The 12852-nt window shown below is 40.2% G+C and overlaps 1 protein-coding gene across 1 annotated transcript in view; it reads right to left on the reverse strand.

Annotated features, from left to right (window-relative positions):
- Positions 1–11165, reverse strand: part of MTPN (myotrophin) — a 56084-nt gene extending 44919 nt beyond the window's left edge. The window contains exon 1 of the mRNA XM_025464125.3: positions 10800–11165. Within this exon, the coding sequence (XP_025319910.1) occupies positions 10800–10871 (72 nt within the window). The 5' untranslated portion in view covers positions 10872–11165. The remainder of the gene's footprint in view (positions 1–10799) is intronic.
- Positions 11166–12852: the final 1687 nt, after the last annotated feature.

The raw sequence follows: 12852 nt of genomic DNA on the forward strand, positions 1-12852 counted from the left end.
TTTGCAGTGAGATAGCTTTCAATTTTATTGGTTTGAGATGGTCCATGTGCTTTTTTTTTTCCCCATGTGCTTTTTATATTGTTTTATGTGGCATTAAGTATGGATTTTAATATCCGTTCATTGATACCAATAAAAAGGCAATGATGATTCTTTACAAGATGCAAGCATAAAAACTACCTTTACTTTTATTGAGATCTATGGTTTTAAAAGTTCTCTACTGAACTTCTAAAGTGATGGCCATGAGAGGTGACAAGTGAAAGCTGGTGTTCTATCTATATAACTATTGTCACTATTGTATTCCACACCTATGATAATAGTGTGAAAAAGCTGGACAAAGTTTACCAGTTTAAAACAAAGCCTTTGAAAACTTAGCTATTTTCAAGAGAGGAAATATGAAGGAACATCATTCATACATATTAAGAGAACATCTGTTACAAAGAGAAATATACAACAAAGGGAGGATGGTTAGTTCCTAGAATACCAATTCAACCCAAACTTAACTATATAGCAGATAAAAGACATGATAAATGCTGGAAATACAAAGAAAATTCCTATCTTCAAAAAGCTCACAGCACAAGAAGGGAGGATAGGGAAGCAAAAATTAATATGGGCTTCTGAATTACAAGCAGCAAAAACCAATTCATAATGAGGAACAGGAATGGAATGTGTTCAACAGGTATTAAAAATCTCTCTCAGAATTACTGGGAAGGTTGAAAAATCAAGCTCCATAAACATGCAGGCATGAAGGAGGTTTCAAAACAGGAAATAAAACCAAAATATGACCCAAGAAGCACCTAGGCGCAGAAGAGATGCCACAATGGGCATACCATTACTTCTTTTTTTCTGCAAACTGCATATTTTATTGCTGCTGCTATATCCTTTATGTTGCCTGAGTCTTTATATCACCTCCAGATAAAAGTATCCAATTATGGTTATGAGTTTTGGAGCCATTTCCTAAGTGTAGGCAGGAAAAAGCAATGTATTTGTCCTTTTTGGCTTTTATTGTGGTAGGACTTGCATTTCATCAAGATTCATACTATGTAAGAGAGAACTCCTCAAACACTAGGAAGGGCCTTCAAATTCTGGGAAGCCCCACCTCCCAAAAGATTAAAGCCCCACTACAAACACTGTATCTTAAATCAAGATCTGAAATATTTGGGGGGAGGTAGGCTGTGAGTTCTCAAGTTTGAGAGCACTATTCAAATATCTAAATGGTAACAGGTAACACTTCTACACAGGCACTTTTTTTTTTTAACCAGTCATTAGACAAAACTCTTTTTGAACATTTGAAACTTAAAGGCAAGAGAAGAACTCCATAGAACAAGATCTAAGTTTCTTAAGCTATTTTTTTTTTCTAATTCAAGTCCAGGGACTTTTCAGTCAAAACAGGAGCTCATACCTCTTCAGTTAAAGAAACTCTGCCACTATAGCATCAACACAGGTAAAAAGATCCATGTTAGATACCACATTGGCATAAATAAGCAATTAACTGCACAAACAGGCAATGCTAGGCAGAACAAGAACTTTAAAAATAGATAGAAATTTACTGAGCAGATAGGGTGGGGCAAAAAAGAATATTGCAACAGAGGTAGTAACTAGTATAAAGTACAAAGTACTTTATCATAAAATACCATAGTTTAGTTAAAAAAAAAAAAAAAAAGCACCTGTTCTGGTTCCAGGAAATTGCTTTAAAGTCTTAATCCTAATTAGCAGTATAATCTGGGTCAAGCCCTTTAATAACTATTTTTTCCAAAAAAAAACCTAATTTTTCCTCATCTACAAAATAAGGGAGATGGACTAGATGATTTAAGTAGTTCTGCTTATAAACAAACATATAGTTATTATTATGAATAACAATGGCTAACATTTCTTGGCTAACACTGCATGCCAGGGAAAATGGTACACAGTTGACATATATCAAGTAGATATTAATAGCCTCATTTTTCTCTAGTTGAGGAAACCCAGGTTCTGAGCAGGGAACTAACTTGCTCAACATGTCCCAGTTAGTTAACAGAACCAGAGCAAGAGGGTTTAATTCCAAAGCCATGAACACTTTGGCTGAAGTCAACAATGAAATTCTAAATTCCCTAAAAACACTATCTATTATAGCTTCTATTATACTATGGGCAAAGTGTTTATTATCTGCAACCCCCTTTCTTAGATATCTAAAATTTTCAGAAGGTCAAGAATTTAGACCTAAGTATCAAAATGTTCATTATTTTATATAGTCAGAAGTCTTTTTCTTTTTTTTTTTTTTAAGATTTTTATTTATTCATGAGAGAGACAGAGAAAGAGAGAGGCAAACACAGGCAAAGGGAGAAGCAGGCTCCATATAGGGAGCCCGATGTGGGACTTGATCCTGGGACTCCAGGATCAGGCCCTGGACTGAAGGTGGCTCTAAACCACTGGGCCCCTGGGGCCGCCCCAAATAGAAATCTTTTCAAAACATATCCTACACATCTCTGACTTTTTACATAGGAGAAAAGTGGACTTAATTTAAACTTTACTTGAAGCTCAAGTTTACATTCATACATATTAATCACTGTATTGGCCTCTAGAACTTTAAGGTAACATGACTCTTTGCCCCTTCATTTTCTAGGGTCAGCTTATGTTCTGTTTCTTCCTTCATTGCTTTCAATAATCACAGCTCTACCCTGCGTAGTGTTTTGTGGACAAAAAGAAAAAAAAATCAAGCTTTGAAGCTGTCAGAACTATTAATAAAGATACAGTTGCAAAAAAAAAAGTTAATTTTAGTCATACTTCTCATTACAAGGTAGCATCTGCTATAGTACCTAAAGTAATTCTTAAATATCAATTCAGCTGTGATTTGATTATCTAAACACATGGTTTCAAATACTTTGATACAGAATATTCTCATATTGAACCATATACTCTGATCCTAAAATACTTCATAAAGAATTAGAACCTAAAGCATTATGTTCTTCAGATTACATGGTGCCAACATGCTAGGAAAAAATATATAATGAAAAAAAATATATAATGCTTATGGAGACATAAAGGATAAAAGTGAGGTAGTTTAAAAAATGCTCGTATTTTCCCCAAGACAAGAAAAAAGGAAAAAATCTTAAAGGAATGCTCCTGCAAAAATTCTAAAGAAAATGCAAGAGAAAAATGGCTCTATTCCATACTAAAATATAGCATGAAATAATAATTTAGAGTAGTAGGGAAAGAGGAATTACACAATAAATGATATGGAAACAAACTGTCAAAAAACAAACACTTCAAAGTAAATAACAGAAGGATCAAATACCTAAAATACAAAAAAAAGGGGGGGGGGGAATATCTGGAAGACCAAATTTATCTATAATCTTATAGAGAAGAGATCTCTGTAAATAAAAGATAATATCCAAGTCACAAATGGGGGAAAAGTGATCTATTTACCATATAAAAAAGTAAAGACTGTTACAGAAAAAAATAGATGAAGTCAAGAGACAAACTGCAAAAAAATCTACAAGAAAAATGATTAAAAAAAAAGAACTTCCTTAATTTATAAAGGGCTCATGCAAATCAATAAAAAGCCAACTACCTAATAGAAAAATGAACAAAAATATAAATAAGAAATTGGGCGGGGGGAAGAACACATGTGCTATAAAAGTTCTGATGTTTTATTTTCTTGTTAAAGAAACGCAATTTGAAGCAAGAGATCATTTTTCATCTATTCAAATGGCAAAAACTAAAAAGTGTGATGATGCCCAGTGCTGCTGATGTTGTGAGGGAATAATCAGTCTTGTGTGCTTACTGATATATGCCTAAGTCAGTAGAACTTTATCAGGAGGGTAATACAGACACAAAAGCTATCAAGGTATATATACAAAGGTAATCATGAGAGCACTGTTTAACTGAAAGAATAAGCTGGAGAGGCAGCCTGGATGGCTCAGCGGTTTAGAACCGCCTTCGGCCCAGGGTGTGATCCTGAGACCCGGGATAGAGTCCTGCATCAGGCTCCCAGCATGGAACCTGCTTCTCCCTGCGTCTCTGCCTGTCTCTCTGTGTCTCTCATGAATAAATAAATAAATTCTTGAAAAAAAAAAGAAAAAATAAGCTTGAAAAACTATTTACCATAGAATACTAGTTAAATAAATTATGGTACATCCATAAAATAGAATACTATGCCCTCCCTACTGGAAAAAAAGGGGGAGAGGGATGAATAAATTTTGTTGTGGAATCCAAGATAAATTATTAAGGAATTAAAAAAAAAAAACAAAGTGTGGAAGTACATACAAAACTGCTCTTAAGTGGGGAAATAGATGAGTGAGTTTCTGGTGTTTCTCTGAAATTATGTAGAATTGTTAAAAATGGCTCACGGTTCACAGAGACCAGGAAGGAAGCCATAGCTGTTGCATTTTTTTAATCTGTTCCTGAATTAATTTCATTTTAAAGTTAACAGGAATTATCTAGATAGTAGAATTTATGGGGCAATTTTTGTCTTTTTTATGCTTTTCTGTCTTAAAAATACCTAATACAACCTGTACTTTAAAGAAACTACCTGGCCAGGGGAAAATGAGCAATGGGAGACACTTAGTTTCAATTTATTTTATTCAATACAGTGTTATCTTTTAAATATTAAAAGCTTATACGATTTTTATAATCAAATCAGCTTTAATATAGTACACTTTTAACGGTCTGCACTAGTGCAAGGATAACATTTAAAATTTCAAATCAAAACACTATATATAGCCTATAGACATCTGAGTGAGCACTAGACTTCCAATATAAAAAAGATCTTCTTGTACATTAAAAAAAAAAAAAAGACTAAAAGAAAAGTGTATCTATACTAAACTTTCTATGTCTTCTGAGGGCATCTATACGTATACAAACTGATCTATCTGCTTTCTGACAGAGTCACCAGCCCTGGTACAGAAAGGGCAGATATAGTGACAAATCTTTATAAGAAACAAACTGGTAATTTAAAAAAAGGAATGGAGAGAAAAGGAAAACTGCTTAAAATGAATAAATAGCAAGATATTAAATTAGGATTGCTTTTAAATTGCCTATTTTATTAGGAAAGTGAAAAGCAAACCTAATAAGTCTTGCAGTTTCTAAAGATTAGAGTTGATACTTTTCTCAAGTTCAAGAGATCCTATCCTTTCAAAGGGTGCACAATTGTTGCTTTTCAAGGCTATCAGAGTGTCAAAAGCAGATAGATGTAATTAGAATGGGGGCTAGAGAGGGAAAGGGAACCACAGAGAAAGGGAAGTTAAGAGACCTGATGTATAGTATTTCACAGTAAGTGAAACAGAAGCACAACAAAAGAGTACATATATCAACCTGCTGGAAATTATAAGGGACTATTTATTAATACAATTCATGAGCATTCACTTCTGGGAGAGCTGGATCCTCAAAATCTATCACAAAGCTCACCTCTAAGTAGTCTCAATGGATACTTACCATCCTGCTGTGATTATTTTTAACATTTGCATACTCAATAAAACAGTACCCCCTGAATCACACAGCATTTTTGAGAAATGAAGGCCAATGGTATGAAGTATAATAGCAAAGAGCTATGAAGTTAGAGTTCAAATCTCAGCTTCACTAAGAGCTTTATGACTGTAGACAAGCTATTTAATCTTTGCTTCAGTCTCTTAATCTTTAAAATGGGGGCTTTACATTAACTATGCTCATGGGTTGATGTGATAAGTAAATGAAATTATATTTATACATGGCATCCCAATGCTCAAAATTTTAAGAACATACTTTTTGAGAAAAAAAAGAAGTTCTTATTCAGGAAACCACTCTGAATAGAAATTTCAATACTTTAGTTTACATTTGTTTCTTAAGGTAAAGAGAAACAATTTAACTTTTTCTGCACTGTATAGGATCATAATTAGGAATATAAATTCTAAGACTATGTGACTACAGAGGCACCTGGTTGGCTCAGTCAGTAGAGCCTGCAACTCTCTGTATGGGGGTTGTGGGTTCAAGCCCCATGTTGGGTGTAGAGATTACTTAAAAAAAAAACAAAAAACAAAAAACAAAAAAACCAAAACTGTGTGTGACTATAAATACAAAAGTTTCCGCAAGCTATCAACCAACCAGTCTCCTTATAGAGTACCTTGAGCAAAGAGGGCCTCTACTGAGGAGATAATAAAGTTTATAAGAGATGTTGTCTCTATGCTATTTCCGTATTATTACAGTTAAAAGTGTTTTAAATTGTAGGCATTTTCTATGTCTTTATTCATAATCAGAGATAACTTGTTGTGTCTACTTCTTGCAAGCCCCTTTCTTTTTCTTAATGTGCTGATGCTAAGCTACTCTGAGCTAAGAAACCAGATAACCATTTCAGGGTAGACTGATATGGTGTAAAAAAAAAAGGGGGGGGGGGGCCCGCAGATTCGGAGAGCCCTAGGTTTAAATCCCAGTTGTGCTACTTACTTTGCGACCTTGTTGAATTGCTTAACTTCTCTAAGTTTCAATTTCTTTACCCTTAAAATGGGTATACTATTAGCCATACTGAAATGATAGGGTAAAAAGCAAACGAAAACTTAGGTAAAGATCTTGCAGAGTGTCTTCTAATACCTGGCAATATAAATCACTCTGTCAATGGTAATCATTATTATATATGCTAATGAAGTATGTTAAAACTGTAGCTAAGTCAAGAATAAAAAGAATTTCTCAGAACATATGCTTTTCATGTGTGAAATTCCTTGGCACTGTACTGGGGATACAAAGATGAAAAAGAATATAATATCTAAGCTCCAGAGGCTCAGAGCCTAATTAAAGACAGACATGTAAACAAAGTCACAGAAACTTGATAAGTTAAACAGTAAAAGAAGCAGTGCACCAGTTGAAGGCAAATGTTTTTCTGGCAGAAGTGTATTTAAGCTCAGAGGATAAAGAGAAGCTCACCAAGTTGGAGGTGAGGGATTGAGGTGAGCAGACTTGCTCAGGGAGGATGAAAAGGGCACATGTAAAGGTATACAAGTAAGAAACAGCCCGGCGTGGGTCTGGAGCAGGGGGTTTACAGAGGGGTGGTTTAGAAAGGCAGGCATGGGCCAGATCCCAATGGCCTACTCTCCCAAATGGAGTAGCTGGCCCTTTTGAAAATTAGTAACAGGGAAAAATTAATAATGGGAATCACAAAATATTTTAAGGGCAGTGAAGGAGGTTGGCTGAAAAAGATAAGAGTCTCAGAATTCACATTACAGAGAGATCTCCCTGACCAAGATGTGCAAGTTGACCAGGAAAGAGAGGAATACTAATAGTCACGGAAAATATAGTATAGGCAGGAAACAGGCAGCAACTAGTGGAAAGTAGCAGTGGTAAGAAGAGTGAAGAATGGCTGAAAGGGACGAAGTGGGTTGTCTTGACAACACTCAGGAGTTGGGGAAAATCCCCCAATTTCTCATCTGGGCAAGCGGTTGGGTCATGAGGTCATTAGTCAAAATGGCAACAACAAAAATGAAAAATCTCTGAGAAGACAGTGTGGGCTCAACTGGACTTCATGCAAACAGAGCCATCCTTTAGGCTGACTGAAGCCCAGGTGGAAGCAGAACTAACTCCAGTGGAAGAAGTGAATGTGAAGGCAGAAATGGAAGACGAGGCACAGGTAATGTGATCCAGAGGAAGTACACAGATTGGAAACGGGGCCACAAGTATCTACTATTGCTGCTCGTGAAGATCTCACTCACTGGCTTTCACTTGTTTTCCAATTGGACAAACTGAATTTCATGTAAGTGAGATGTTACTTATGGTTTTCATACTTCTTCAAAAGTATGCAAATTTTCCCACACAAGTCTGCTGAAGGTGGATGCTTAAGTTTCCTGAGCACTGTGTCCAACCTCTTCGCTATCAGGCCAGGCCTAAGAGGGTGCTTGGGACCTGACACATGCCCAATACAAATGAATGAACTAACGAAGTGTGGTCGGTCCAGAAGCCAAGCTGTCTCAGATATTGTTTTAATGTTACTGATGAACATTTAATATGGATTAACCTAACATTTTCTTTATATGCTGCTTTTTCCATTTAGAAACATACAATTTTCAATGATTTGGGGCTCTGAACTTATATTTCAGAGTTAGAACTCATCGCAAAACAGCAAATTGTGCCTACCCTTATTTCAGATTTCTGTACAGAAGTCAACAACAGGTAAAAAAAAAAAGTGAAATCACTGACTTTTTAAAATATTAGTTTTAAAAAGGGAAAATCACCTACAGGTCCATTCTTATATACTAACAATGTGAGCAATCTTCATAGGAGTACTGAGGAGAGTATTTTAAAGACTGCTTAGAAGGAAAATTAGATGAGTCCAAACATTCCTTTATGTATGTTGTTTACATACACTTACCTAAATAAATGTACATTACATAAACTCAAGAGTATCATCATGAGGGTTGGAGGATGAAAAAAATGAGTCAAGAGTAAGCAAGGAAGATGGCTGCTGAGCAGAAGAAACTATGTCACAAGCACCTGAGAATGTGAATAGCACCATAAGGGAACTCAGGAAAAACTGGAGTGCTGGGTTTTGGTGGTTTGGTTTTTGTTGTTGTTGTTGTTGTTATTTTTCATTAACAAAACAAAAGATACAGTAAGAGACTCAAGTTATTCAACAAACTAAGGAAAAAGCTCGTTTTTCATAGGATTACATTTCAGTCAAACTTTTCAGATAAGCCAGTTAATACTTCCTTTTGCTTTTCTTTGAATGTCTAGCCTCCCTCTCATGCACACCTTTTTTTTTTTTTTATTAAAGATTTTATTTATTTATTCATGAGAGACACACAGAGAGAGAGAGAGAGAGAAGGGGGCTTCATGCAGGGAGCCTGATGCAGGACTTGATCCCTGTATCGGGATCAGGCCCTGAGCCTAAGGCAGGCACCCAACTGCTGAGCCAACCGGGCGTCCCAAGCACACTTCTTTTGGTAAGAATAGGCAGTATGGCGGTAATAGGAAAAGAACAAAACCAAACTGCACATAATGACCTGATTTTAAAACTTAAAAAAAAAGGGGGTGGGGGGGATGTCGTACTGGAAGCAAGATATCCTATGCTTTCACAATTACACTTTATATTGGGAGAGACTGCATGCATGGAGCAGTTAAAGAGCCTAAGTCTTGGAGTCAGCAGTCCAGTTCTGGCTTAATCATCTGTCATCTCTTTAACTGGATTTTTGTCTTAAGCACTCTGCATCTCAGGACTCCTATCTGTAAAACGAGACGAATAAAAGGACTTCACAAGACTCGCAAGGATGATATAAAATAAGGTACCAGGAAGACACCACATTAATGGTGGTGTTTCTGTAGTTGTAAGCTCCATTAGTACCTACCAACTTTCCATACTTCAAGTGTATCGCATAACCTAGCTTTTACCGAAACAGAAAAACAAAAAGCCTACTCCCTTCCAGAGCACTGCAGGGTTCCACCACTGGACAGTGCATCAGGGATTGGAGCGTCCCCGTAATTTCTGCCTTTCAACCTCATGTGGAAACATCCAAGGGTTTCAGACTACTAGCTGAGAATGCAGTGAATGGTGCTGTGCAGACCCACTGTGAATAACTAAACACACATCCCGCGTACTGGGAGGGGGGTGGGTGGGGGTGGGGTGGAGGCTAAGTTGTAATGGTTCATTATAGACTAAAAACTAGCAGCGGCTTGCCCTTTGCACAATCCTGCAAGTTTTGAGAAACTCTGCTTCTGCTTAGTTGCTTCCTGACACAGGTCTGGAAAGAAACACAGCACGCCGGGGGGGGGGGTCGAAATACCCTTTGAAGAACTAGAACCTAGATCTCACGCTTTTAGGAGGTGAGCAAGATGCTATCCACGGTTATGTCATAAAGTCACAACTTTTTTTTTTTTTTTAAGAAGCAAGATGCTTCTTCCTCCACGGTTATGTCACGAGTTCATACTTGTTGTTTTGGAAGGTCCATTTTTACACTTAACATATTATAATCGCAGGTGGGTTCTCTCGTGACTGCAAAAGGCACGGTTTCGGGGGAGGGGGGGTTGCCCCCGAGGGCAGGCCAGCTCGGAATTTTAAGCCTACCATTCCGCCACGATGCAGAGTCGACTATTATTATTATTATTATTATTTGGCGGGGGAGTGTTTCGGTTTGAGATGAGCACCCCTGAAACGGCACACTCCTCAGTGCACGTTCCAGTAGTTCAGCGGCGGGGGTGGGGGGGTGGGGGGTGGGGTGCAAACCAAGGGACGGACACGGAGGAACTGAAAAAGTCACAGCATGCTTCTTGGAAAAAAAAAAAAACAAAACACAAAAAACAAAACTATTCTGATCCAGGTCAGACGCTCCACCCCTGCAACCAAACACCTAATCCCTGGGAGTGGGAAGGGGGGAAAAAGGCCACACCCAGAGTGAAGACTTCAGAGGGAGGCCCGTACCAAGTTTCAAGATTGTAGCCATCGCGATTTTCGGTACTTTTTTCTTTTTTTTCTTTTTTTCTTTTTTTGCCCCTCATCCCCCTCCCCTCTGCCCCGGTCACAGTCATTGACTCCTTTAGATTCTCAGCAGGCTTAAAAGTTCAAGAAAACGTTCCTCCGATTCTGATCACTGGGGGTTCTTCATTGGGCCACCGGCAGGTCCAAAAGATGGGAGAATTGACCCCCCTCCCTTCTCCCCTCCCAACCCCCCCCCCCAACCTTGCCCCCCATTCAAAGCAGGATCGAAGGAAGTCCGGCATGGAAGAAAGAGGGCCAGACGCCAATGACCAGCGCCCCGGGTGGAGGGTGGGGGTCTGACCCGGGGTCGCCAGCCCTCCCCCCTCCCCTCCCCCAGCTCCCCGCAGCTCCCCCGCCTCCACCCGCATCCCACCTCCGCTCGTCGCCGCTTTACCTTGGCCACGTAGTCTTTCACCTCGTCCAAGTCTCCGTTTTTCAGGGCCCACATGAACTCCTTGTCGCACATCGCTGCAGCGGGGCGGGCCGCTCGGCCGGGCAGAGACGACGAGGCGGCGGCGGCGGCGGCGGCGGCAAGCGGACACCGCGGGGCGACAGGGAGACAGGGCCGCGCGGGGAAGGGAAAGCGGGGGAGAGCCTGCCAGGCGGGCGAGGCAGCGCGCCGCGGCGACCGCTGGGGCGGGAGACAGAAAGTTCTCTGGCGTCCACCGGGCCCAGCAGAGCGGGAGCCGCCTGGCCGGAGAGGAGCAGGAGCGCTTGCACTTCCGGTTCACTCCCTGCGAGGATCCTCCCCCCACTTCCTCTTCCTCTTCCTCTGGGCGGAAGGCCCCGCCCCGACGGCCCGCGGCGGAGCGGCCCCCAAGTGCGCAGGCGCGGTGGGCGGGCCGGCCGGCGAGCGGCGTCCGGGGGCAGGGGACAGGGCCGAGGGGCGGGGCCGAGGGCCGAGGGGCGGGGCCGAGGGGCTCGGATAGGCTCGCTCAGGTGGGACTGGGATGGTTTCTTGCACACCCTGCGTGGGAAAAAGTTTTCTTTTAAAACGCGACTTTGGAGGACATCTTGCTCGCCTTCTAAAAGTGTCCAGTAGGAATGTTTGATTTGACTTCCTTCCTTTCTCTTTTTCTCTTTCTTCCTACTTTTCAGCCCCCTTTTTTTGGGGGGTCCCTTCCCTCTCTCCTTCCAGAATCAATACCATCCTTTGGGCTCCTACTCTATGCCAGACTCCGCTAGGCCCTGAGGATGTAGTAAGAGAGGTGGAAGGAGACAATGCCTGCCTCCAAAGACCTCTTCAATACTTAGGGTAACCGTGTAGGGCAGCCCGGGTGGCGCAGCGGTTTAGCGCCGCCTTCAGCCCAGGGCGTGGTCCCGGGGTCCCGGGGTCCTGGGGTCGAGTCCCAGGGGCTCCCAGCCTGGAGCCTGCTTCTGCCTCTGCCTGTGTCTCTACCTCTTTCTGTCTCTGTGTTTCTATCTGTCGTGAATAAATAAAACTTAAAAAAAAAAAAAAAGGGATAACCGTGTAAAAATTCAGTGTAATACTAAGTATAGTGTTTGGAGGGGAAGACTTTGGGGGGGGGTTACTCATCTCCCCAACTAGCAAATTATGTTCAGGACTCGGAATTCAGTGTGATGCCATAGGGCAGAGCAAACCCACCCTCTTCTGGTACAATCTGTGTGTGTGTGTTTTAAAATTTCCTCTTTGTTCGTGTGTTTCTTAATGGGTTGAAGCTTCGGGGCCATTCCAGTGAAGCTGATTCTATCCTTCCTGGAGTTTTGATGTAATACACCTTGGGGGATGGCCTCCAGGTGAATTGTATCCCAACCCCAGTGACCCAGACATGCATGCGCACATGAACATTAGATCCAATAAAAACTTACTGGAACTACTGTATGTATATACAAGTCTATTATTTATGACCCACTAAATAAACCAGGCTACTAAATATGCTTGTGATATAGCATAGGGGTTCAGATCATAGCCTCTGGAAGCAGATTGCTTAGTTTTGAATACAGGGCCCAACCTTTAGCTAATTTTGTATGGCAAAAGTTATTTGATCCTCCTCTGTTCAGTTTTCCACATATGTTGAGCGTGAACAATAGTGTTCAAGAAATGCAATTTTTTTTACCGATTTAGAAATAGTAAATGGAGATAGATTTGAAATCGAAAGAAAAATCAAATGTTTAACAGCCACGTTGATTGATGTTCTGTTCATTTGACTTTCTGATAATTAAAAACACAGATCCATCTACCTAATTGTGATATATTTCTAGAAACAAATCTCAAGGAGTAATTTGTGAGGCAAATCCTTAGAGTCCCTCTGTCTTCTCAACCTCCCACTCCCACCTATGTAATCTTTGAGTTGTATCATGATGACAATTCTTGATTTATATTTATATCTCTAGCTCTGACTTCTACTGTGGTCCATTCTTATATTTAACTTCTTAGTCATTCAAATGTCTCATACTTAGCATGAGATTTGGTTTCCTCTAGATTC

Source organism: Canis lupus, chromosome 16 (genome assembly GCF_003254725.2).
Source record: "Canis lupus dingo isolate Sandy chromosome 16, ASM325472v2, whole genome shotgun sequence".
NCBI classification, from domain to species: Eukaryota; Metazoa; Chordata; class Mammalia; order Carnivora; family Canidae; genus Canis; species Canis lupus.